Here is a 23,856-nt window from a genome sequence, read left to right as displayed (position 1 = left end):
ATGGGCAGCTACAGCTGGAGTCTGGTACGTAAGCTCGAACGAAATGTACTTGGAGGTGGATGGATGCGTCTTTCAGAATCCCGCGCGTGTTTCAAGTTAACTTCATGTGCCGTTTTCATCTGCTCGGATAAATTTATACTTTATGGGAATATCAGTCAGTTAGGAAGCCGCTTGCTTGAAAATCCTGCTTCTAGTTTCTAATTAAATCGGGTAAATTCGTCGAACCATAAAATGGCCATGTCCAAACTGCCTCGCTCGTGACTCGTAAGCTGTTGACTGAAAATTACCAGCGCGAGCCTGACCTGTAGGCTGACTGAAGAGCGAATAATAGCAGTGCGCCTGCGTAAACCGTCGTCTTGCCTATGCAGCGAGTAAGTACTCACCTGCAAGCAATCCAGCAGGCAAGAGAACGTAAAAGAGGGGCTCGTTATGACATACGTGACGGAAGCCGACACCGAAACCAAGGAATACAGAGGATTTCTCTTTTTTTAATTTGCGGTGTTCAACAATGGGAAATTAGTAGCGCAATCATTTTTAAACATAAGTGATTAGAAAGCAGAAGAAGGAACAATGCACATGCCGCCGGTGGGATCCGAACCCAAGACCTCCGAATTTCGCGTCCAATGCTCTATCAACTGAGCTATGGCGACAACTGTCCAATCTTCTGCTTTCGGGGGTATCTGTGTGTAGTGTAACCGAACCTTGAGCCTTCTGACTTTTTCTGATAAGAATTTCCTAAAATCAAATTTTTTTTAATGTTCTAACGTTTTTCTGGTCATTGCATATGCTTGGACTTTCGTATCGCGCAGCAAGAAATTGCCAGTAAAAATTTTTGTGTGTCTTTAGTTCATTATTTTAGCTCCAAAATCATCAGTTTCGGCAATGTTAAAAAGCTATGCGGTTTACGCGGTGATATATAGCTTTTAATCGATTTTCTGGTGCATATATGACTTGTCAAAAATGTTTAAATTAGAATACACCAGATTAATTGCTATAGAAAAACATGCAGAGTTTGCGAAAATTAGCGTTTGTGTACTTATTCGGCCATAAATTTTATACCGAGGTGTTCCTAATGAAAACAATGCTAAATGGGACCCAACTGATAGCTTTTGTTATCATAATTTTGCTCAGCGATATTTATCGCAGTGTGTTTTAATTTTATTTTAGGTGAGATAAAACTTTTTGAAGTTGACCGCCGCACCTCTGGCTACAGTTGCCCCTTAGTGCCATTCCACTGAACAACACGGCGGTGGCACTGCTGAAAGTCCCACTCTCCCGTGTCTTTCCGCATGTTCACTCGTTCAGGCATTTATATGCTGCCCCGCATTGCGCATAGCCGGCATCAGCGTTTCTCGCGTGCTGTGTACAAACTAGCAGTGGTATGCGTGCGCTTCATGAAATTACTCGGGGGTGGGGCACGAAGATTAACTACTGTAGCTACCTCACAAAATATTTCCGGGCCACCCGAAGACCTCTGGCACTTTCAGTAGTGAGGGAAGCGTACTTGTCACACAGCGGTAAACGGTAGAGCCAGCCTTTTATAAAGCCCTTAGTTGTTTTACGGCATGTTCTGCGTTGTAGTAGCGCAGATGTCGCATCTCAATGGGCATTAAAACTCCAATGGACGTACTGCGGACTTTCAGGACATCCGCACGATGTCCGAGAGAGTTCCAGCGCCCATTGGGATGCAGCTCTCGCGCATGTATGACACCTTGCCGCCGGGCGAGAGAGGCTTTGAATGAGGCACACGTCCTTATTCGTTCACAGTGGCGTCCAGAATCTGTCGGTGCCTGAGCGGCTACTACTGTGAACTTAAAGCTACACATTCATGGAACGGCAGCGCCGCCTAGCCAGTGCGACCTCTTTAGTGTGTCAGGGTTAGTAAGCAACTGCAGTGACGAGCGCTATCATCTCCAAGTTAAGCTTGCGACAGCCAATTTCAGCTTTCCCGAGCGTATTGCTAGTCAGGCACAAACCCAAACTCCTGACCAATTACCTGACCATAGCTCCCGAAGCACAGCACACCCTCAATGATGAATGATGGAGCAGTCACCGCCCACCAAGTGGACTGAGTCTTCTGCAGGTCGGGCAGTAGGTCAGGAACCGGCCGAAGTCGCAGACGAATAAGTAATTGCAGTGCTGAAGACAATCGTGAATACCATGCGTGCGCTGCTTCCCAGCTTGCACACGCCAGCTGCAGAGAATGCACTGCAGATGCTGGGTTTGTTCAATGCAGTGTTTGTAGCTCTCCAATAGGTATCAAAGAGGCATCCTCCAGCCTCATCGTTCCAAGATGAAGTCGGCATGCCTTACGTTGTCATCCATCCGCATTATCAGCTGCAACGGCAAGCAGCCTTTCTTCTCAGTGGAACGTCTGCGCTGCCTGACTGTCTTGTTAGGGGTGCAGGACTATCGATCTGTTCTACTGAAGTCGCAGCACTCGGCAGCCTTCAAGGTATTCAAGCTGCAGCTGTGGCGACCTGTGACTTTCTGTGCTTGTGCCATTGCTTGTAGCGCTTGCCACGGACCGCATTCCTCTACTTCTTCCTGTTCTTTTACGCCCTTCTCATCCCTCTCCCCTAGTGCAGGGTAACATTCAGGGTAACAACCGGAACATTCTTGTGGTTAACCTCCCTGCCTTTCCTCCACCACTTTTCTTTCTATCTCTCTCTATGGCATATCCAACAGAGTATTTACTTTTTGACGCGCTTTAACCCCGATACGAAGACTACAGTACCCGTTTGTTGTGATCAAGAAGAGCTTGTTAAAAAAATGTTCAGAAGCGGAAAAGAAGCACGTAACTTATGTTGCCTAATAGCGCAAAATATGCACATGGCTCCTGCATAGCGTAGGACGACACTGTATTGCGCAAGGATAATGTAAAATAAGAATAAGGAGAAACCGCGTTAGGATACCTGAAAGCTCGAGAGATATTGACGATTACGAGTTTGTTAGAGAAAAGAATGATCCCATCAAAACTTGATTCGTGTTCGATGCATGAACAGAATAACAGAACTTTGTGTGGGTCTAAGAACTGTAATGTGCTCGACGTAGCAGCAGCCTAAAGCTTAAAGCAGTGAACAAAAATATGGACTGAGGAGTAGAACGTTGAGTGTGTTTTTTATATTAATGTCATCGGGTTGGGCTTCGCGCCCTTTTGACGACTAAGTGTGACTCCGAAGGCTCGACAACTAGAAGGTTTTTAGTGGCTATATGCAGCCTTTGAGGAAGAAAAATGACGCTCTCGTGCTTTTTTTTTTACGGTTACACATTTAAGGACAGCTCTTCTAAACAAAAGCGACATTCCGCTATCACAGCTGGAACAGGCGTCACATGTACGTAATGAGACTCGCTCGGAAGCTCCAAGAATTCAAAAAAGAAATATACACGTGAAGCATGGCTACTGCCAGCTGCACTATCGAGCCGTTAACGTTTGGCGGCTTTTCACACACTCCGTCGTGCGAAGTCACAGTTCTGAGTATAGCGCTTAGCACTGCAACCAAATTTAGCAGTCGCGGACGAAAGCCTCCTGAAATATTTAGGGTTATTTTCAGGTTTAAATCATCAACGCTGCCATTTAAGCCAACTATTTCTCCATTTGAAGACGTTACACAAGTTATGGTACTGCGGCATGCCTTCCTACGTATATAAAATTCAAAAGCTTATAAGGCTTATAAGAAGGCTTATAAAGGCTTATATATAGAAGGCTTATAAAATATGAGCCTTCTACGTATATAAAATTCATCGGATCCAGAGCTGCAGGGTAGTCCACGGGTGCATGTGCAGAAATATCAATGAGAAGTGCGAAAGACTGCATGTACGAATACAAAAAATGATTACAAAGCGTGTAACCATAACAATAAAAGTAAGCTTACTAACCGCTCATAGGATTGTTAACATTCAGTAATACATTGACAATGTTAGCGTGATAACGTGAATATCAGTGTTTCTTGCCGCACGTATACTCGAAAGCAGAGCATTACAGACTCCGAACCGCAGCAACTATACACAAAAGTCACCACATCATGCAGGTCTTTAGCAACAAAGTGATAGCGGGAAACATTTAAACCTATACATTTTATTTTATTTTAGGCGTAGTTCGTCCATGGTTAAAACAACAAAAGACTATTTCTTCATCATTTTGTTTGATGCATAATGATTGAAGAATACTGTAAGGGATATTTTTGCAGAATTTAACCGTTGTCTATTTCAGACGCCGTTGGTCGCAGGCGTTTTGCGATAGTAATGTTAAAAATTTCACTCCGGAGACAGCCTATTCATTATTTTGGGGGAGCTAAATATAGTTGGTGGGAATACTTTATATGCCTTGTTTTGTATGGCTGTAAGACTGTGCCGCAGTCACACGGTATTGCTAAGTCAACTTTTTACGAGTCTATGAATAGTGTTCAAGACGATGTGCCACGTGCTACAGAGCTACTAAATCGTTAGTCTCTTTTCAGTAATACATCACGGATTCAAGCTGAGTGAGACATGTAAACACAATTATTAGTGCCAAGTGCGACAGTGCTAACAAATCGTTAATATCTTTCTGTTATATATCACAGGTTCAAGATAAGTCAGACATGTCAATACGGTTCTTAATGCAGTATGCAATATGCGACTGAGAGAAGCAGAAGTGAAGTGTACCTAACTTTAAATGTAGGAATGCCTCCATGGCAAAACGAAGCATAAATAGGATTTTTGTTTTACAGAACTTGTCTTAAAGCAATATCGCTTTAGCTCACTGTCCAGTGGAATCATTCGATAAGGAGTTGTTGAGATTACACGTTTTTTATTACCTAAGCGTGCTTTGCAAAGCAATATATTGCGACGCTTATCGACAGATTTAAATATGATGCGTTTGACGTTCTTAATAAAAGAAAATAGTTCGGCTTAAACCAATCACATAAAGACTGTTTCGTTTCAGTTGGTTCAGCCTAATCGCACTGGGAAAACATTTTTAAATGTTTGTAAAGACGAACGTGCAGTGAGATATAAGGGTTTATTTACGAGGCTGCATGCATGCTGTGTTATACGCTGCGTCGTTCTTTAATGCTCTTACACTAATCCGAGAAACTTAAACTGCGATCTAATCCGTCAAGCAGAGAACCGAACGCATCGCACTGGGTGTCTTTTAACTAGCAGTTCCAAACAAAGATCCCAAAGCTAACCAGACTTAAGAAGATATTTTGCTTATTTAGTGCCTTGTCAGGTCTCATACGTTGCACGTACTGCGTGAAGGCTGACAAAGATTTATCGCTGCCACGAATCCTGTCTGCATGTGCACTGCAGGAAGTGACTAGTGTAATTCTTCAGTGATCACGCTATGCATTAAAAGATGGGCCAACTGTTAGGCATTTCTTTTATTTCCGTTGCAGCGCTCCGGAACCTGAGCTCTTCTGCTGGTAAAATGGCAGTTATGCTGAACTCACTCGACATAACTAGCAACAGATTTCAGTATTCATTCAAGGGATCAAAATCTCGCAGGAAAAAGACGCCAAGTACCGCCCGTATGTTTTTTTTTTCTTTCATGTGAAACCAGCGCGTAAGGAAAGAAAATCCGTCTGTCGCCGACGCATTCCAGCCAGATATTCAGGATTGTGTTGACTAAGGCCAGCTCCGACGGTAACTTTAAACAAGCCTGTCGCTTTCGCTGCCAGTCGTAACGCTGAAAATAATACAACGAAGGATGACGCAGTACGCGAAGGGTCACGGGTGACGACGGCGGCATTACTTTAAGCCCCGCCCCTTTGCGTTATTCTAGTACGCAGCATCACGTGTTTTTTCGTGCAGCAGGTGCCAGGGCACCCAAAGTGCCGACACATGTTATCAGTGCGCCACTTAACTAAATACCAGGGCGAGAATATCTGCCTCGAATACCAGTTCAACCAAACTACACGTGTCGTTGCGGCAGAGCCCGAAGTTGTTGCAAGCAGAAGTCATTCTAAATGTGGTTTGAGAATCCTCCTCGCATTCGGGAGGTGCTGGGTTCGATCCCCAGTGCCGCCGAGTACCCACCGGTGATACAGTGGATACAAGCTTTTCCCTGGCTTGGTGCTAGGCTTTTTAGCGTGAAATACTTGGGAAATGAGTCTTTGACCCCACCTTAAGAAGACAAAAACACCTTGTGCCACGGCACTCTTTGGCCGCAGATGCCTTTGCGCCATAAAAATTCGCAATCATCATCGAGACTTTCTAAATGACCATGTCTAATCATACTTTGAGCCGGACAGGTATCCGGGGAGAGTTCCAAGCCCCCTTCCTCGGTTCTCTTCTTGGCTCTTGGCAGTACTCTTGATGTGCATGAACCCCCCCCCCCCCACCCTTCCTGCTTGGTACAACAAACTACCTTGGACCCCTTCGAGGCTGCGAACAGCTCGATTACATCAAAATTCTGCTCTGCCGTATTCCAACCGGTAATTTTCCATTTAACACGGCACTTCTAGTAACCTCAAGAGCCGAACTTCCATTGCTACAAATTTTCGGATGCCTTCGCCTGCGTTATGGACATAGAGAAAAAATTCTGCAACAGACCGCATGAGATAAGCTTGGTCTGTATGATCACCTGTGAGAGCAGTACCTACAAGCAAAAGCTTTTCGTTTGGTGTTGGAGGATGGACAAAAGCATGAGGCTGGACGTTTCGCTTTTGCATATAGACCTTGCAAAGACGTTTGGCTAAGTGCATGGCGATGTGGCGCCTCCGGCCTTGGACCATATTAATATTGGTGATGTATTCCTTCGGACTATTATACCTGCAAAGAAAAAAACACACACAACATCTACTATACGGTTGATCACAAATCAAGATCTGAATCTATCAAACCAAAGGTATTCGACTTATACCGTTTATTCGACAAGCCTGCTCGTTATCGTCTTTTGTTTTCATCTCATATTTAGAACCTCTTCTGTATCACCGTTATTATAAGCGTTCGTGAAGTTAAGCCAATTCCGACACGTGGTTAGACATTTTCTCCAAAATCTGCTCGATTGCCAGAAGTTCATGAAGTAAGAGCATGTGAGTGGCGACTTCACCTTCTTCATCGTGTGCCCACAACGTTTTGCGTCCGACACGGCGACACCTACGAGAAAAATTTTCCACCCGACGCTGAATTTCGTTGTCCTGGAGATACTGTCTTGAAGGATTGTTCCAACCTGAAGCGGCGACGGGCGGTACTGTAAGAAATTGAGCTATGTTTAATACGACTCTCAGCATACCTTGGGTTTCCGCGCTTATTTACCACCTCACCGGAGTTAATTTTGTTCTCATCCCACCTTAATTCCTTCGAAGTTTTAAAGCTATCATGCTTTTATCTCTGTCTTCATCGTCTTAAGCCGCTTTGTCTGTTGGTCTCCACACACGTGACACCCTTGGTCTTCTTGTTTTTCATCTCCCAGGCATTCCTCGGTTTCTCAGTTTTAATCGTATTTAGCGCATTTAACGCAGCCACCTTTGAGCCATGTCATTTGTTATCTTTTACTCCATTTTATTGTTCCACTTTTATTCCTCACCGTATTAGCCGTGTTGGTTGTTAGCTCTCATTCACATTACTGTAGTTTAGTTTTTCATCACTAATCATGTTTTTAAAGATTTTTTTCGCCCCCTCCCCCCTTTTTTGTCTGTTTTGGACCTGTATACTTATCTGTGGGTAACGAATAGGAAAATATTGACTCGTATGGTTTTACCTCGTTTCCTCTTTGTATAACCTTGCACGTGAGTATCTTTGGCCTCTTTTGCGTGAGCACTTTCTGTCACAGTATAAAAAGTGAGGTTCAGTTGTCTTCGAAAATAAAGTTGATTGTTCAGCGCAGTTGTGTCCAGTTCTTGTCCTAGTCCGTCGTGCACCAGCGCTGCATTTTTTAAGAATGTAAGAAATGGTGAGGTACCGATCAACACACAGGAAGGCCCCTGCTAGACTGCGATGACGTCGTTCGCTTCGCCGAACGTCTTCTACGAGAGCAGCTTCAGTTTCTGAAATTCTCCAGGTGCCTCTGCAACTTGTCCTCCCCCTCCACATGACGCTGGAAAGGATAGGAGGAGGATAGGACACCGGAGAAATAACTTTTTTGTGTGTGTGAACCGTATTTTTTGTAACACGGGAAATAAGAGAAAAGCCACATAAGCCAAGGCTGCCTGTTTCGGCAAGTCGCGAGAAGGTATAAAATACATTTCAGAAGAAGGTTGTCAGGCATGGACATCAAAAGAAAGAGCCACAGGGACATCCAAGGAAGAGGCGGAGAGAACTGGTAGAGATCCGAGTCATCTGGCAGTAAATGTGCAGCTTAGAACAGAAAGTCGTGTTGGACGCACGCGCGAGACAGGGACTCCACGTAGGCAAGTGGGATAAGCTGTAGGAGCAGCAAGACAATTTTTGTAATGGGTTGTATCAAGTTAACGAGTGCGGCCCTCTCTGCTGCTAGATTCTATAAGCTACTAATTTGAACACGAAGTCTCTTTACCTCTTTATTAAAATCTCCAGGATATGCCATCGTTCAACGCTATCACAGATAGCCTCAAACTCATGACGACATCTAGTTCGGAAAACTGGCGAGAACTTGCCCGCGCCGGTTTCTGCGCTTCTTCGGACCTTCTGACTGCAAGATGTGCGCAATTTATTTCTCGTGCGGGGGTTATCGTCCTGATACAATAGACGCTATATACGCACATGTGCCACGCTGCACAAATCTAGCGCTGATCAGACAGCTTCGTCATCTCCTGAGTCGAACGCCAGTGAGCTCCAAAGAAAAATCGAACCCTCTTTGTACGCTAAACGGTGCCTAATAGATCGGATCGCACGCAGCCCTCACGCGTATGTGGCGTGCAAGGAATTGTTTCGAACTGTCGACATTTTCATGGCGGCGGCGTGAGGCTGTGCGCAGAACAGGCGCGGATGAATAAATTTTCTTCCCTTGTGAGCCGAATGCTGGGCAGAGAAATAAAATAAAATGCAAATCCGCCACCACATCGGCACACTTGAGCAGAAACTCAAACAGTTCATACAGTACATGCCAACACAAGAAACCCTACTCAAACTCGATAGCATACAGTGCACAGCCGGCGCCGAAATTTTTCCACTGTGCGAATAAAAACTGCAGTCGTCAATCACTTGGGTCGCTACAAACACAAGACCATATCTTCAGCGATTAGTGGCCTGCGTTTGGCTGATAACGTTCTTTGCCTAGCTACTCTCAACGTAGCCTAGTAAAGCTCACTCAGGCCACTTGCGTCTTCGAGAGAGCGGGGATGCTTATGCCTTTAAGCGCGGACAGGCGGCGTGGAAAGGGCACCATGGTTGCGCCAAAAACGGCTTGCTCTTCTCTCCAGACTGTGTGTTATGGCGCTGGAATCAGCACGGCAAACTTCAGCGCAGGTTGTCTATGTGCTTCATCTTTTATGTTTTCTTCAAGACTAAAGAATTCTTGTGATCACGTCTATCCCTGTTTAAGCGTGTGTATTGTGACTGCGCATTTCTTGAATCGGTACGGTGTTTTTACTTCAAGTTGTAAGACGTCATTCGCTGCCATCGTGGCGGCCTTACTGAAACTCCGCTGCCTGTGTGGCTGGATTTTCAGCTAACGTTGACAGCTGATTCCTTGTTTGGAGTATCGCTATTGTCTGTTGATGCACAGAGATGTTCGTGAAGTTTGAAGTTCCTGGAAGTTTTGACTTCTCACTATAGAATGGTGGCAGCCTGCAACCTTGAATATGTTGCCACAAAGAAGCAATCGCCAGAAAGTAATTTATTTTTAAGTAACTAATAGTATACTTTAAAGGCTCTTCGGGCTATTACTCAACTTGGATAGAAGTGTAATCAAACAGTACGCAAAACAAATGAGAGGAAACGAGCCGCAAGTATCTCTAAACAGCGGGGAGTTTTCCATAGTCCTCACAGACCTTTTTTCACAGCGGTGCAAGATGCGCTGATGGCACCAGCTCACGTGGTAGATTTTATACGGTAGAAGCAAACGAGCCTGTAAGTTTGTATTAGTGCTAAAGCACTGCGGTACAACCTAACCAATAATCTACTGCCTTGCATGACCTTCAGAATGACGTTGGCCAATCTCCAGGAATATAATAAATATTGCTGAGACTGGGTTTCCCAACCGCGGAGGCGCGAACAGATCAGCTTCGCTGGTCACTGAACTACAGCACTATGCTATCGGTGCAACCGATCACGCCTCGTGTTGATGATGATGATTATGTCCTCAGGCTTAATGGCACATATCCACGGCGGTGGGTTGGCCAGGGTGCATAGCAAATACAAACTTGTTAATCTACAACATACTCTCGCGCTGTGCGTTGCACGTCGTCCTCTCCATGAACCTCCATCTGTGCGCGAAAGCTTCCGTACATCCTACCCGGTTTAACTAAGTTAAAACCCTACCATACTTTGTACGCAAGTTCTTCAAAATGGGCAAAAACTCTGAAACACGCACAATATCTCGTGCGATATACCAGAGCGGCAGCTTTGAGATCGTTGTGCACATGTCGCAGAATCATGAAGATTTCGGAGGCTTTTTTCTGTCGAGGTCACCGAAAAAATGCACTTCATTTTGGCGGTACAATAGCGTGAAAAACCAGTAAAGAAATTTCAGCATGTGTGTCTGTCGAAATTCATGTTCTTTAAGTTCAATTCATTCGTGGGATGCTGAACTTTCCCGTCTCTAGAGTACATTAAGATCCTTAAAGCACAGTCTCTTGACGATGCTGACAAGCTTCTCGAACAGTCGCTGGCGCGGCTCGCGACCGAACGTCTTCGCTTAAACTCTCCGGTTGAATTCCTTACTCCGCGAGTTCACTATTGTTACCGTGCGCGCCACAGAATTCATTTGCATTGCCACGAGCAGCTGTAGTTATGCCGCGAACCTATCGCAATCGGTAGGAATGCGATGTGACGGCACCGCGACAGGCGAGGGCGAGAACCGTGACAGCTTACAATGAGATTATGCGAAGCGCCGTTGGCAACTAAATTTTCAAAACAGCGTGCACGTCGTATCCGGCAAGCCGATTTTTCCCAGGTCGACTCTTCTGGTGAGTTAAGATATCTTAAGACATCAAGCCGAAATAATGCATTTTTGTCCATTGACAACATGTCGGCTAAGTCCTACCAAGACACTCGGCACCTATCTTAGTGAATTTCTCCGAAAAGCTGACATGTTTTATGTTTCACACTGTTGATTTTTTTGTGTGTGTGTGCTTTAGGCCGACAAAGACTCCCCAAACGCCGATGGCCATGGCCTCGAGCCCCAGCGCCAAGACCAGTGGCGTTCAAATAGAACCGCCTGCGAGGGCTCTGCGGCGGTGGGCCCCGATGGAAGGCTTAGCTGGGTCATAGCTGTAATCTGCTTCGCGATAAACTTGATATCTTCCTGCTTCTACCGCTGCACCGGGATGTTCTTCAACCCGATAATGGACACCTTCAGCACGAGCCGTGGTGACGCATCTATACCTGCTTCTGTGTACGCCGGATTCTACTGCTTCTCCGGTAAATGAAACTCCTTCTCCGCCTCAGTCCCAGCACCGTGTTGTAGAGCATGCGGACGGTGCACTTCTTCACTGTATTTAAAATATTGAAATCAGCGTATTCATATGCTCATAACTGCACTTGGGCTTCGAGACTTGCAGTGGTTGAAAGATCCCGTAAATCAGCCTTTTTCAAAAGACGAGCCCTCCTTATGCGCTGCTCTCGCCTCCAGCCCCACTTGTTGAAAACAAACCGCCACATCCTCTCGTATGCATGTCTTGGAGCTGAAAGACGAACTCGTCTTTTAGCTGAGCCGACTGTACCCATGCCCTCCAGGACAGAGGGGGAGGATCACGTACGAATCCAGTGGATAGTGACTCTGGCCCTGTAAAGGAGAATGCTCCAGGTTGGCGCACGTGAATAGGCAGTCGGCAGAAGAGGGATCAGGACGGAATAAGTAGACTTGAAGGCTAGAGTGAGTGCGAATATAGTAACGTGAGATTCTGTTTTCACACGTTATTTCAACTCTCAGACAGCTCTGCTGAACTCGTTTAGTAGAGTGAGCAATGCACATTGCTTTATGACAAAGCAGATTTACGTCATGGAACGGCAATTTTTCTGTGTTCAATATTTATTAAAACACATTCAAGACAAGTCGGTTATTTAAATGCATTCCATGCGCCACTTTTCGCGAGTCTTCTTTCTTTTTTCTCCTGTCGCTCAGGTCTCGTGGCTGGAGCACTCATTCAAAGCTTTGGGATCCGCCTAACTCTCATCATGGGCGGAATTATGATGTGCATCGGATGCACCGTGTCATTCCTTGCCACCTCCACGCTCTTCGTTGTCTTAGCAGTGGGAGTTGTGGCCGGTAAGTCGCTTGAGACCTCTGTCAGCAAAAGAAAAGCGTGCATCCTCGAACAACCTGAAAACTTCTAGGCTTTACGTGGATTTGTGCTAGATTAAGACATGTACCAGTGAGCGGGTTTGTAGTTTTGCCCGATATGCAGCTAAGGACTTACACGGCAAATGAACGGAGTCTGAACCACATTTCATGGCCATGTCCAAATAATAGCAAACGACGTCTTTGAATGTGTGAGAAACATGTGACACTCATGGCACAGCTTTGTATTACTTAGTACTAGCGTGAGGACTCCTTGTTGGTCACTGAGATCAATAAATGACTCCAATAAGTAGTAAAGATTGTAAATACTACGAGTTCAAATGAGCGCTAAAGACGGTGTTAAATGAGAGAGAATGCTGCATGACATATAGATATTTTGTATTTCTGTGGTAACCTTCACAGGCGCCCCATTGCAGTTAATACCATAATGCAGGTTTTAAATTAAGAACAGAGAAGTACCACCCGCCTTGCAGCTGGTCGTTTCTAACTCACTTTATGTAGTACTGGTATTGTGTTCATCGAATAATGCACCCTCAGACTAATTGCAGGTAAAAAGTGCAAGAGCTGAAATGTGCCCTGTTGTCAAGGAACGCATGAACAAGCGGAGTGATCTGCGCTATTAACATAACGTCCTCCATACCTCGGGAAACGGAAGGCGTTCTAGGCAGCATCCCTGTATTCAAAAGGAACAAAGAGTCAGCTGCAGTACGCACAGTGAAGTACAAAACTATGCGCATCTCTGTTCGGTATGTATATGTGTTGAGGCTTAAACATGAAGTACAGTCTTTGTCAAAAGTAAGCAGGCTGTATGGTTTACTTCTAGCTTGTACAGTGGAGCGCTTGTAGCTTTCCTAAAGATCAAAACGTGTTGGAAGGTAGGAAGACCCCCAGTCCTTACCCTTAATGACCATTTCAGCTTCAGGGAAAATGTAAGGGCTCCACTGTACGAGCTAGAAGCAAACTATGCAGCCTGGTTACTTTTGACAAAGACTGTACCTCGAAGCGCTGCTTGATGATGTCGACGCTAATTTATTTGTTTACACGTGTAGGTGCCGGTAGCAGCATGCAAAAGTTAGAGGGCATTTCCCTCTGTGTTATTTCATGGGTATACATTAAGCGCACTTACAGTGGAAGGCTTTGAAAGTCACGGTCAACGACTGCAGCCCCATTGACGAACAACAAAGAACTTGCGTTCGACGTTCCGGCTTCGTGGGTGTCATTTTGTCTTATATCTGTTTTCATTGATTTGTTCGTAAATATAAACAATAATTTTCACCTGGCGTACTGATTTCAAACCGAGCAAATCGTTTCCGCGCCATTGTAAACGGCCGCTGACCTGCTCGCTCACGCGTGCGAAAGATAACACACCCCTATCGATTCCTCTGTTATTGATCGGCATCCCGTTATAGTTTACTGTACCCTTCTTAGTGATCAGAGATAGGGTATCGCAGAGTTTTCAGGCTTTCGCCGTAAGCCTAATAGCCGACCCACGTGGACTCAACTTTCACGATTAAGTTTGCGCAACCAGAGCACGCGCCCCGCTGCACCACACGCGACAAAACAAAAAAAAAAGAAGTCTCCAATGTTCCCACACGATCTGAAGCGGGACCCCACCTGGTCCACGCTTTGAAGTGAAATGGTCGCGTTACTGCAATAGGTAAACAGTGACTGACTGTGAATTGCTTTCTCAGCGCTTCCGCTTAGTGTTAAGTCACCTATAATAAAATTAATTGTAGATAAATTTGTCCTATTTTTATTCGGCAATTAGTCAGCTGCTTCGCCTAACTGAGACGTTTTTTGGTTGAAAAAAAAAACTTATTCACTTTATAAAAACGAAGTGGGAACCATAAGACTAAAGTCATCATGACGTCTCAGTACGTTGAATTGAAAGTGCGGATGTCACGTGCAGCGTAATGTTCGAAATATGAACCTCCGTACAGGATGCGCGCCGCTTGCCATGTTCACTGCAGCCATGTTCACTAGGAGAGTCTGAAGAGGGCGACGGAAGTCCGAGACAAAAGAGAGTCCGATCGGTACACGCTGACGCCTGCACTCACCGCTTCCGATAAGTAGCCGACCGCCCGGCGAACACTTCTATGGTCGGATACCAAATAAGCCAGCGACGAAGCTCCGCCTACAATCCCGACCACCACACTGAATTCATCCGCGACAAAAAAGAAATCGCTTCTTAAATTTTTTCTTGTAAGCTAAACAGGAAGCTAATCACAAGAAGAAATTGTAAACTCAAGAATCTTGATGCCTATAGCTGGTTTCATATAGTCAAATACTGAAAAAACTGATTTCGTTTACTGTTGCTGTTAGTGTAGTAGTGTAGTATATTGGACCGGGAGAGTGATCACCCATTGTTAACAGCTGCTGTTTATTTTCAAGTTGTATCCTACAACAACTCGGCTAGATACACGAGCCAGCTTTTGGCCGTCGACCGATCGACGAACGCCGCCCGAGGGAGTTCATCACTTGTGTAGGAAGATAGTTCGGCGTGTATCGATCTTAACAGAGAGCAACAAATTATGCAGTAGGATTCTTCCGGACTGCATGTGTTGCCCGGGAAGATTGTACTTGTTCCCTGTAGCGCCGGTCGTTGAAAAACATGCAGCGTCCTATGCCCGCGGCAGGCTTTGTGCGTCCCCTGCTGCTAAAATAAAATAAAGTAAAATCAACAAATTGTGCCTTCCATATGCCTCAGACCTTTCTCCCGATGCTTCCTCTTAAAAACAGCACAATTTTGGGGTCTCAGCTGCCTTCGTGTTAGAGAGAAAATCAAGTCCAGAAGAAAATAATACATAAAAGGGGAAACAACTCTGAAACTTTTATTTCTTGATATCTTAGCCTTCCAGGAAATTGCATTTAACTCAGGGCAGTAAATGGGTTCATGCAACCTATCCCTCCGCCACCTCGCCCCCCCTCCCCCAGTTGAGAAAAAAATAAACTTGCAGATACGCATGCTGAACGCCAGGCGAGAGCGCTGCAAAAACGCCTTCCCGTTTTTTTTTAACGTATTAACTTGATATCATATGTCACATGCACACACGCGGAGCTGAGCCAAGTGTCTGGAGGCATGGATAGTTATCTAAATGTACGTATATGTGCGTGGTCAAGCAAAGAAGATCAGGCATATCATAACGCACGCGGGAGTGCAACACCGTTTGATCCGAATTCAACTTTAGCATGGTCTGAAAAGTAAAAAAAATAGCAAAGATAATTAAATAAAAATGAACGGATAAGGGCGGTAATATTTTAAAACTTAGCAAGGCACTCAATGAGATTCCAACAAAAGATTTTAACAGCGGAAAACCAGATCTGCGGGTAACCTAAGTGTGGTGGCGCCGGTTGATACCCACAGCGGACTGCTCAAGCTAAGGCCAAAATGCTGCAAGGGCTCCTCCAACAACCTTCTTTTCAAAGAGGTGAGGTGGCAGCAAAAGAGCCAGACATGATTTCTTGAATAGAGTTCATGGCATAATTCGCAGAGAGGAGAGACAAACCAGACTGGGTCCGACATTATTCCAGAGGAGGGATACGGAAGCGTAGCATCGTCAGAGAAACGTCGTTGTGTAATTCAACAAAATAGCATAGACAAGTTTTTCTCCTACCTACGGGGTCATGTACACGGCGCATCAATTTTAACATGTTCGCTGCGGTGTGGGTCGCCTGCGAGTCAGGTCATTTATTGCTGCTGTGCCGCCACGAAGGCAGTCACATGCTGAAGCCGCGGGTCAGATTTTATAGCGGGGTCCTCCTTTTTAAACCTCACAAGAAAATCTTTCCCAAGGCTCTAGCGTGTGACTTGGTGTTAGTGACCGCACAGCATCAGTAAACGAAATTATCCACGACGCAGTGAACGTGTTAAAAGAGACACGGGTGCTGATGACAATACATCAGGTGAGCATGGACCAAGGCTGTTGCCTAGGCGAGTTCTGCAGCAGGGATTAAGAAGTGTTGCAATGAAGAGCGAAAGCAGACGTGGATAAAGAAGCCGGGGAAAAGTCTGGCGTGCATTGCCGCAGGGATCCTATAGCACCTTTCGGGGAGCACACAAACTTGATGCTTCAGCACACGTCACACGCTGAAGAAATAGCAAAACATGCTCCAGAAGAGCGACTTAACACAAAGCGTGGCAACTTCAGTGTCTCTCGCTACTGCCTCTGTTATACCCGTTAAAAAAAAATGACACTTTTCAGGAGGATAGAATTAAGTGTCATGTCTTTCCTTTTTTTATCTTGATGAGCACCTGTCACGTCCCTTGAGTGATGACCCATACGGCTACGAACGTGAGCCAGAGATACCTGCGTGAGTAACAGCTCCGGATGGAATCTGACCACTGTTTCATCCGGACTCAAAAATTCTGAAGTGGAGGCCAACAATGCACACTACCTTAAAGAAATATCAGTCCTGCTCTTTTTTATTTTTTGATGCACTTCTTAAGTAATGCGACAATGCCTTTATCATCATGTTCCTCACACTCCGATCGTCTTTCTGCGCTGTCCTCTGTCGAAGGAACCGGACACGGCATAGCCAACAGCTGCTGCATCGTGGCGGTGACCAGGTACTTCGATAAGTTTCGCGGCATCGCTCTGGGCTTGAACCTGGCCGGCCCACCGATGACGTCACTGGTCATTCCCAAACTGCTGGAGTGGCTGCTGGCTGAGTACGGGCTCCGGGGCACGTTTCTCCTGGTGGGCGCCTGCATGGCAAACGTGCCCGTCCTCGGAATCCTGGTGCACAAGCCGCCCTGGGAGAAGACAGCTTTGCCTCAGGTGATGGAACTAGACAAGACAGAAACGGTTTAGTTAGTTTAGTTTATGGGGTTTAACGTCCCAAAGCGACTAAGGCTATGAGAGACGCCGTAGTGGAGGGCTCCGGAAATTTCAACCACCTGGGGTTCCTTAACGTGCGCTGACATCGCACAGTACACGGGCCTCTAGAATTTTTCCTCCAAAGAAATTCAACCGCCGCGGCTGTGATCGAACCCGCGTCTTTCGGGTCAGCAGCCGAGCACCGTAACCACTGAGCCACCGCGGCGGCACAAGACAGAAACAACCTTTACGGACACTGGAGCCAGAACTAAACGTAAAATAACAACGTAAGATGTAGTTGTTGGGTAGACAGGCACTACATTTTCTCGTCTGCGATAGGATTACAAGTATCATGGGAGAAAAAATGTGTCATAGGACTTAAAATTCGCAGATTTGCTCGATGGAAGTGACGTCAACAAACAGAGTGTGACGTCGCTTACGGTAAAGGCATCAGCTGCCTCTATTGTTATTGTATTGCCGACACATATTGTAACTAGGTGCCCCTATGAATTTTTTAATGTGTTCTTTCTATTGCTTTATCACCGGACGACTGCTGAGGGACCATTTTTTGACCACAGTTATCCTGACTCTCCAAGACTTGGTAGCTCCTTGGCGATTGCCGGACTTGACCGCTTACAAACATTTCATTCTTGAAGACTCAACTGTTGGATTTGCCCTCTCTTAGCTTCTATCGGGGAAAATGTGTGGATTAGGCAGAGGAGGGCTTACGCCACCTTTCTCACATGTAACGGCGCAGCGCTCCTACTCTCGCATCCGCCTGTAATTGTGGTTGCTTCTTTTATCCATGGGCGTTTTTTTAGATTTAATCCCGGAAATTCCAGAGGAATGGACAACCGGAAGAGGGCTGCCAAGGGAACATCCTGGAGGGTGGCTAGCAGCGTAACACGTCACGTGACAACGGTGGCAGGTGGATGTGAAGGGCTCCGCTCAAATTTTGCGTTACCGACGTTCGTAATCATCTGTCAATTTTTTAAACCTAATATTTTCAATCAAGCAAGGTTGCGCGAAGGCTATTGAGGACAAAATTCCTCGTGCATTTATCTACAACTTATGAAATATTTTAAAATACTCTTCAGTTCTAATAGCACGCATGTTGTGTTTTAACTGGACAAAAAGGCAAGTTCGTCCCAATATTGACGGCAAATGACCGAAAAGTTTTCTTAATAAATAACTGCCCTTTCTCCAGACTGCTAATGTACAAAGAGTAACATCCTTCGGCAGATCCTTGTCGTAAAGCGGATATCGCAATGTGCGGAAGCGAGCTATCGTCTTTAGGTGCTTTAACGAACTACCCATGGATGAAGAAACGCTTAGCTGACCTGAATAGGTCTCTTTTGAAATGATGCATAAGGCAGCCAAGAATGCCGACTTAAGTTTACAAAAAACTAATTGTGATTATTTACATTAGAAAATACGCCATCAATATTGCATGAATAAGTTTAGACAGAAAATAAGTTTTTATTGGAACATTTTACCTGCACTTTGCCAGATTATTTTTTTCCCGGAGCTTTATAGGTGAATGCAGAAGAAAAAAAACTAGCGTATGTTAACATAGACAAACGTGATAGGAAAGACCTAGTTTCTTTAGTTCCCAAGGTAGGCTGGTTAACAACACTGGCATGTGGTCGCTATATTACGACCACAAGGTATCCAATTCCCAAATACCTAGCCGTCTGGAAGCGTACAATGTTCCAGTGATTGTCAAGAAAACGTTGGCGATATTAAACAACAAGGCATTCATTGTTTAGAAAAAATTGCTGTTTATGCCGCCAATAACTCGGGGCAGAAGACATTTCCAAGTTCTTAATTAGCTTGCGCGCTCCCACGCGGTAGACGACAATCGGTTCAATAGGAAAAAATTATGTAGAGTGGTATTCGTGTATTCGTACAGCGCCCATAAAAATATTGCGAGGGCAAAGCTTGGTTGAGCATATTTTCACTTGAAACAGGTCTGTCGCGTTCGCAAATCGAATACGTTAAAGTAACAAGCAGCATTGTAGTCGGATGCAAGTAAAGAAAAAAAAGCGGCTTTTCCCAGGCAAAGGACTCCCTTCCAGCCAATGGTGTCGGTAGGTTCTTATGAACGTGCCAGCGTGACAATGCAGAGAGTGGCAGATGAAAGAGGACAGCCCCCTCCCTGCAGTGTCGGGAATAGTCCCCTCCTTCAATCGTATCTTCCCTCCCTGAAATGCCACCTTTCTCACTCTAGGAGGTTCATAAGGATCGGCCGACGCCATTCGATGGAGCGGGTCCTTTGATGGAGAAAGGTCGCTTTTTTGTTGACTTGTATCCGTCTATATAGGACATTAAGGAAAAGTCGTTTCCGACGTCTGCAGTTTTTGTACTTGCATTTGCAGGGTAAGAAATATCTCGCATCATGGGCTATCTTATTACTTCTGTGAAAACGTCCGGAAGTGCCATTCATGCAGTCCTCAACATCTGCTTGAGAGACTGAAAAAGAGTTACGGCATGATAGAAATAGAAGGGTTTTGTTTTTACGACTTCTTCGTAAAGCTTTTTCTACCAAATTGGGTTTTGGGGCAATATGCATTCATTACAGATGCACTCTCAAACATCGCAGGCCGAGAACCCTGGTGCTGGTCGGACTTGTGTGGTGGGCAGTGACAATAAAGCCATACGTCAAAGCACCAGCGACCCAATCTCGGTACTCGGAAAGCGGCGATCGACGGCAGCTAGCATCACAAACCACCGACGGACCACTCTGATCAGCCTGGATCGAGTCCCTGAGGTCCCCGAGGGAGTAACCTCGTCAAACTCGGCCAGCGACCGGAACTTTTCGCTCAGGGAAGAGACGTTAGTGTCACATCACCGGTCTTCCGTCGCATCTAGACGAAGCAGATTGAGCAGTACCGCGGGTAGGATGACGTTGAGCGACGCCTCTTCGATCGCAGAGACAGCACCTAAGATATCAGCAATGGAGAGAAGAGGAACATTGATGAGCGTCGCCGGATCTATGTTCGCCACCAGAAAAGTCTCCATGGGCGAAGGCGACGAGTTCTCGCGGAGAGCGACGGTGGCGAGCGTTCAGCCTCCGGGCTACTTGCAGACGCTACCTTGCCCTGATTACATGAAGCAGGTGAATGTCCAGGGGACGACTGCCGACGCCCCGACGTCAGCACTGAGCAGCCTGAAGGAGGTTCTGTGCGAACCGCGGATGTACTTTCACACGCTTAGCTTCTTCTCATGTGCCTTCTTCCTGGACTCCTTCCTCACGGTCATGTTCGATCTTGGAGAGGACATTGGCGTGCCGGTCAGCGACTCCGTGTTGGCTCTCACACTCTCCTCCGCTATGGACGTCGTCGGGAGGTTCTTCGTACCCTTTCTGACCGACTACGGAGTGACATCGACCGCGTCCCTGCTGACTTTCTTCTACGTCATGCTTGCCGCTATTTCCGCGCTGATGCCGCTTGTTTCAGAAAAGATTGCCTTCGTGGCTTTATGCGCCATTCTGGGAATTCCTGGAGGCTACATTGTGGTTGGTACCTCGGAAAAACTGTCGACTGAGTTAGGGACAAAGAACCTTCCAATGGCCTACGGACTGATGACGTTTGTCTGCGCAACAGGCAGTTTTGCTAGGCCACCAGTGGTAGGTAAGTGTATACGTGTTGTGTATTTTGGTATGAATGCGTGACAAGCCTGTTTACTGCAGGAAGAAACAAGAACTATCATATGCCCTGCGAGATACGATCAAGGTTAGCGGAGTACCATGAGGCGTGAATTTTACTTCGGGAGATGCTCATCTGGGTTTCAGTATTTACACTTATAAACAATTTGTCACAGTTTGGTGTACCTGAAATGGAAGCAGCAAATGTGAGGCCGGACTGCCGACCAATCTCGCACGTAAGGGCGCTTTGTGACTGGTCTTGCTCCCGCCATTTAAGAGACCATGACAGCATGGCGGAGGACTGCAAAAGGGTCGCAAATCGCGCGTCGTGTTAACGCGGAAACGGCTTTAAAAAAACTGTTACTCAACTCTCACCCCCAGGTTTACCTTCCACTTTCAATTTATGAAACAGAATTAGGAGCGCGGCAGCGCTGACATATAAGATAGTAACTTTTGCGCTACATATTAAAAACCAAGTTGTAGACTATCGGTTTCCGCCGTAAATGAAATCTGCGGTAGCTGTGCCCATAAAGGCAGTAATGCGACTGCTTCAATGTAGAGGCGCCGACAGCAGTAAAAGGAGCGCTCTATAGGGCTTTGAACTTTATTTATGCGTTGCCTAGTGAGGCACAGCGTGCACAGACGCTATAAAAAGTTAATAAAACGCGACTCTCATCAAGGATTTATTTTTGTTCCATCCAAAGAGCATTACTTCATATTTAATGGCGGACTGTATGATTCACAGATTCTGGTTTACGCCGCATATACAGGTTGCTTCACCTAAGCTTTACGCAATTTTTTTTAAAAAGGCTTTTTGAGCTAAAGCAGAGCGTTTTTCGTTCTAGGATTGTCAGCGGCGTAGTACACCAGAATACAGCTGTGACGTGCTAAGTCGCAGACCGATTAACTAATAATGAATACTTAACTTATTAACTATGAGAATTATGCTCCTTAATTACTGAGAGGCCTGTAGCCCACTGTAGGTAATATCAACACCCATTTTTATAATTTCGAGTACGCTGTTACCCTCGGGGCTGTGGTCTAACAAATTTTGGCTATTTGTGCGAGTTACGTGCACAGGAGAAATTGCTTCGCCTGCAAGCTTCTCAAAGGCGCGTGTATTTTGGCGCGATCTAGCCAAAATTTTTTCGGCCAGAGCGCCGAGGGCAAACGCGATTTCGAAATTCTAAGAAGGATACCGATATTACTTACAGTGGGCTACACACCTCCGAATAATTCCGAATAATTAAGGAGCCGTAATAGCTAAAAAGATAACTATTTAATATTAGTTAACCAGCCTGTTAAATAGCACGTCTTAGCTGTAGTCTGATGTAGTACACCGCTGACAATGCTATGCAAAAAAAAGCAGTATTCCAACTTAAATTCCTGCTTTTAAGAATTGTGTAAAATCTTAGGTAAAACGCCCTATATAGGTATATTGCGGGCTGAGCGCGCCAAAGGCAATGACAACTTTTTTAGGTAACATTGTGTTCCATCAACTTTTGATCTGCTGTACACGTTAAGTGAAGGTGCGGTTTCTCATCAAAATAACGTGGCTAAGACAGGCGCGATCGCATTCAGAACGGGATAACGCCTTCCGTTCACTTATGTCCTATGTGCGTGCGAAACGGGAGGACGATCGGCATTGACACTGTGCATTCGGATCCACCTGGCGGCATGACGATGTCTTTTCTTGTGCTTTCTAACCAATTATTCTACGGCTAAAAACTGATTACACTCTTAATGACTCACTTAAAAATACCGCTCATAAAAAAGGACATATTCCAATGTGCTTTCCTTGTTTTCAATGGCCTTTGGCTTACTTCATGCTTGTAATTTCTTTTTAGTTTACTTTAGATGCAAGGATAACCATAAGGCTAAATTCTGAACTCGGGGCATGCTTAAGAAGAACTCTAGTTTGGGCTAGTTGGTTCATGATTCAGGAGGAAAGCGGCGCAAAAAACGTGGACAAAAGATCACAGTCTTACAGTGATCTATTCTACTGCTGTGTGCGTGATTACACGGATGTTACGACGTGTTGGCTTACATAAAGGCGGGTTTGGTGCGATATATAATATTGAGTTGCTAGTTGGCGCTGGTCCTGTCGTGTTTGTCTCGTTTGTGCACGTTTTTTGCGCCGTTTTCCTCCTGAATCGGAGCATGCTTATTGCTGTTTTCATTTGAAAGAATGTTTTTCTGTGATTTGACTCTTTTCAGGCTTCTTCCGAGACAAACTGGGCTCCTACGACGGCCTTTTTCTAACGATGGGAGGAATGCTTCTCCTTTCGTTCCTCTTTAACGTTGGACTCTGGATCGCCAGCCGTTGCTCGAGGAGCAAAGACACTACGACGGCTGTCCAAAACAGTGGGCCTGTATCCACTTCCGGAGCACTGCCTACATTAGACGAAGAGAAGCAAATTACAGCACTCTAGGGTTGAACATTTGTTGCTCGAGGATGTGAGGACACTGGAGGAGCGAGCTGGTCCTGCGGCAGTGAAAACCCTTCTCAGGAAAAGTATGCGCGCAACGGCTGAGCGATTATGCTTCCCGTGATACTTAAGGTTTCATTATTATTTAAATATATTTCTTAACGGTGATCTTGTAAGAGTTGTTTGTTAGTCTGTCATTAACACAGTCATCAACGTCGACCGTTAGCATCTTTGTATGTAGAAAGAGCAACAATACGTCAAGCCTGCAGCACCGCGTGCTTTAGCAGAAGAGTTTGTAGTTCAGGTCCGCAGAAGACTTGACTTAGTTTTTATTCACGCGAAACTAAACTGATAGTCGATGGCGAAACGGGTAACAATGATGATTCTACACGTTTTATTAGCTGTTTAGTGTGCCAGAGAAAGCTCAAGAGAAGGTATTAACCCGCAAGGGAACGTGCTAGGGAGGCTTTTGTGGTTTTCGTGAAGCTCTCACATGGAGCGTCGTATCTGCCATGAAATAGTCCTTACTGCGCAACCTTATATAATAATTGACGCGTGTTTCACGCCTAGCCTGTAATGATGGAAGTGTAGCGAATCCAG

At 45.6% G+C, this 23,856-nt stretch overlaps 1 protein-coding gene across 1 annotated transcript; it reads left to right on the top strand.

Annotated features, from left to right (window-relative positions):
- LOC149362693 (uncharacterized) lies at positions 1-23,259 on the top strand. The gene is made up of 6 exons (XM_089568356.1): positions 1-24; positions 11,202-11,484; positions 12,188-12,331; positions 16,883-17,142; positions 19,784-20,813; positions 23,045-23,259. Exons 1-6 carry the CDS (start codon positions 1-3, stop codon positions 23,257-23,259), a joined length of 1,956 nt encoding a protein of 651 aa, XP_089424482.1.
- The last annotated feature ends 597 nt before the right edge of the window (positions 23,260-23,856 follow it).

This window comes from Amblyomma mixtum, chromosome 2, assembly GCF_055824585.1.
Source record: "Amblyomma mixtum isolate Tamu chromosome 2, ASM5582458v1, whole genome shotgun sequence".
Lineage (NCBI taxonomy): Eukaryota > Metazoa > Arthropoda > Arachnida > Ixodida > Ixodidae > Amblyomma > Amblyomma mixtum.
This window is presented reverse-complemented; position numbering and strand designations above follow the sequence as displayed.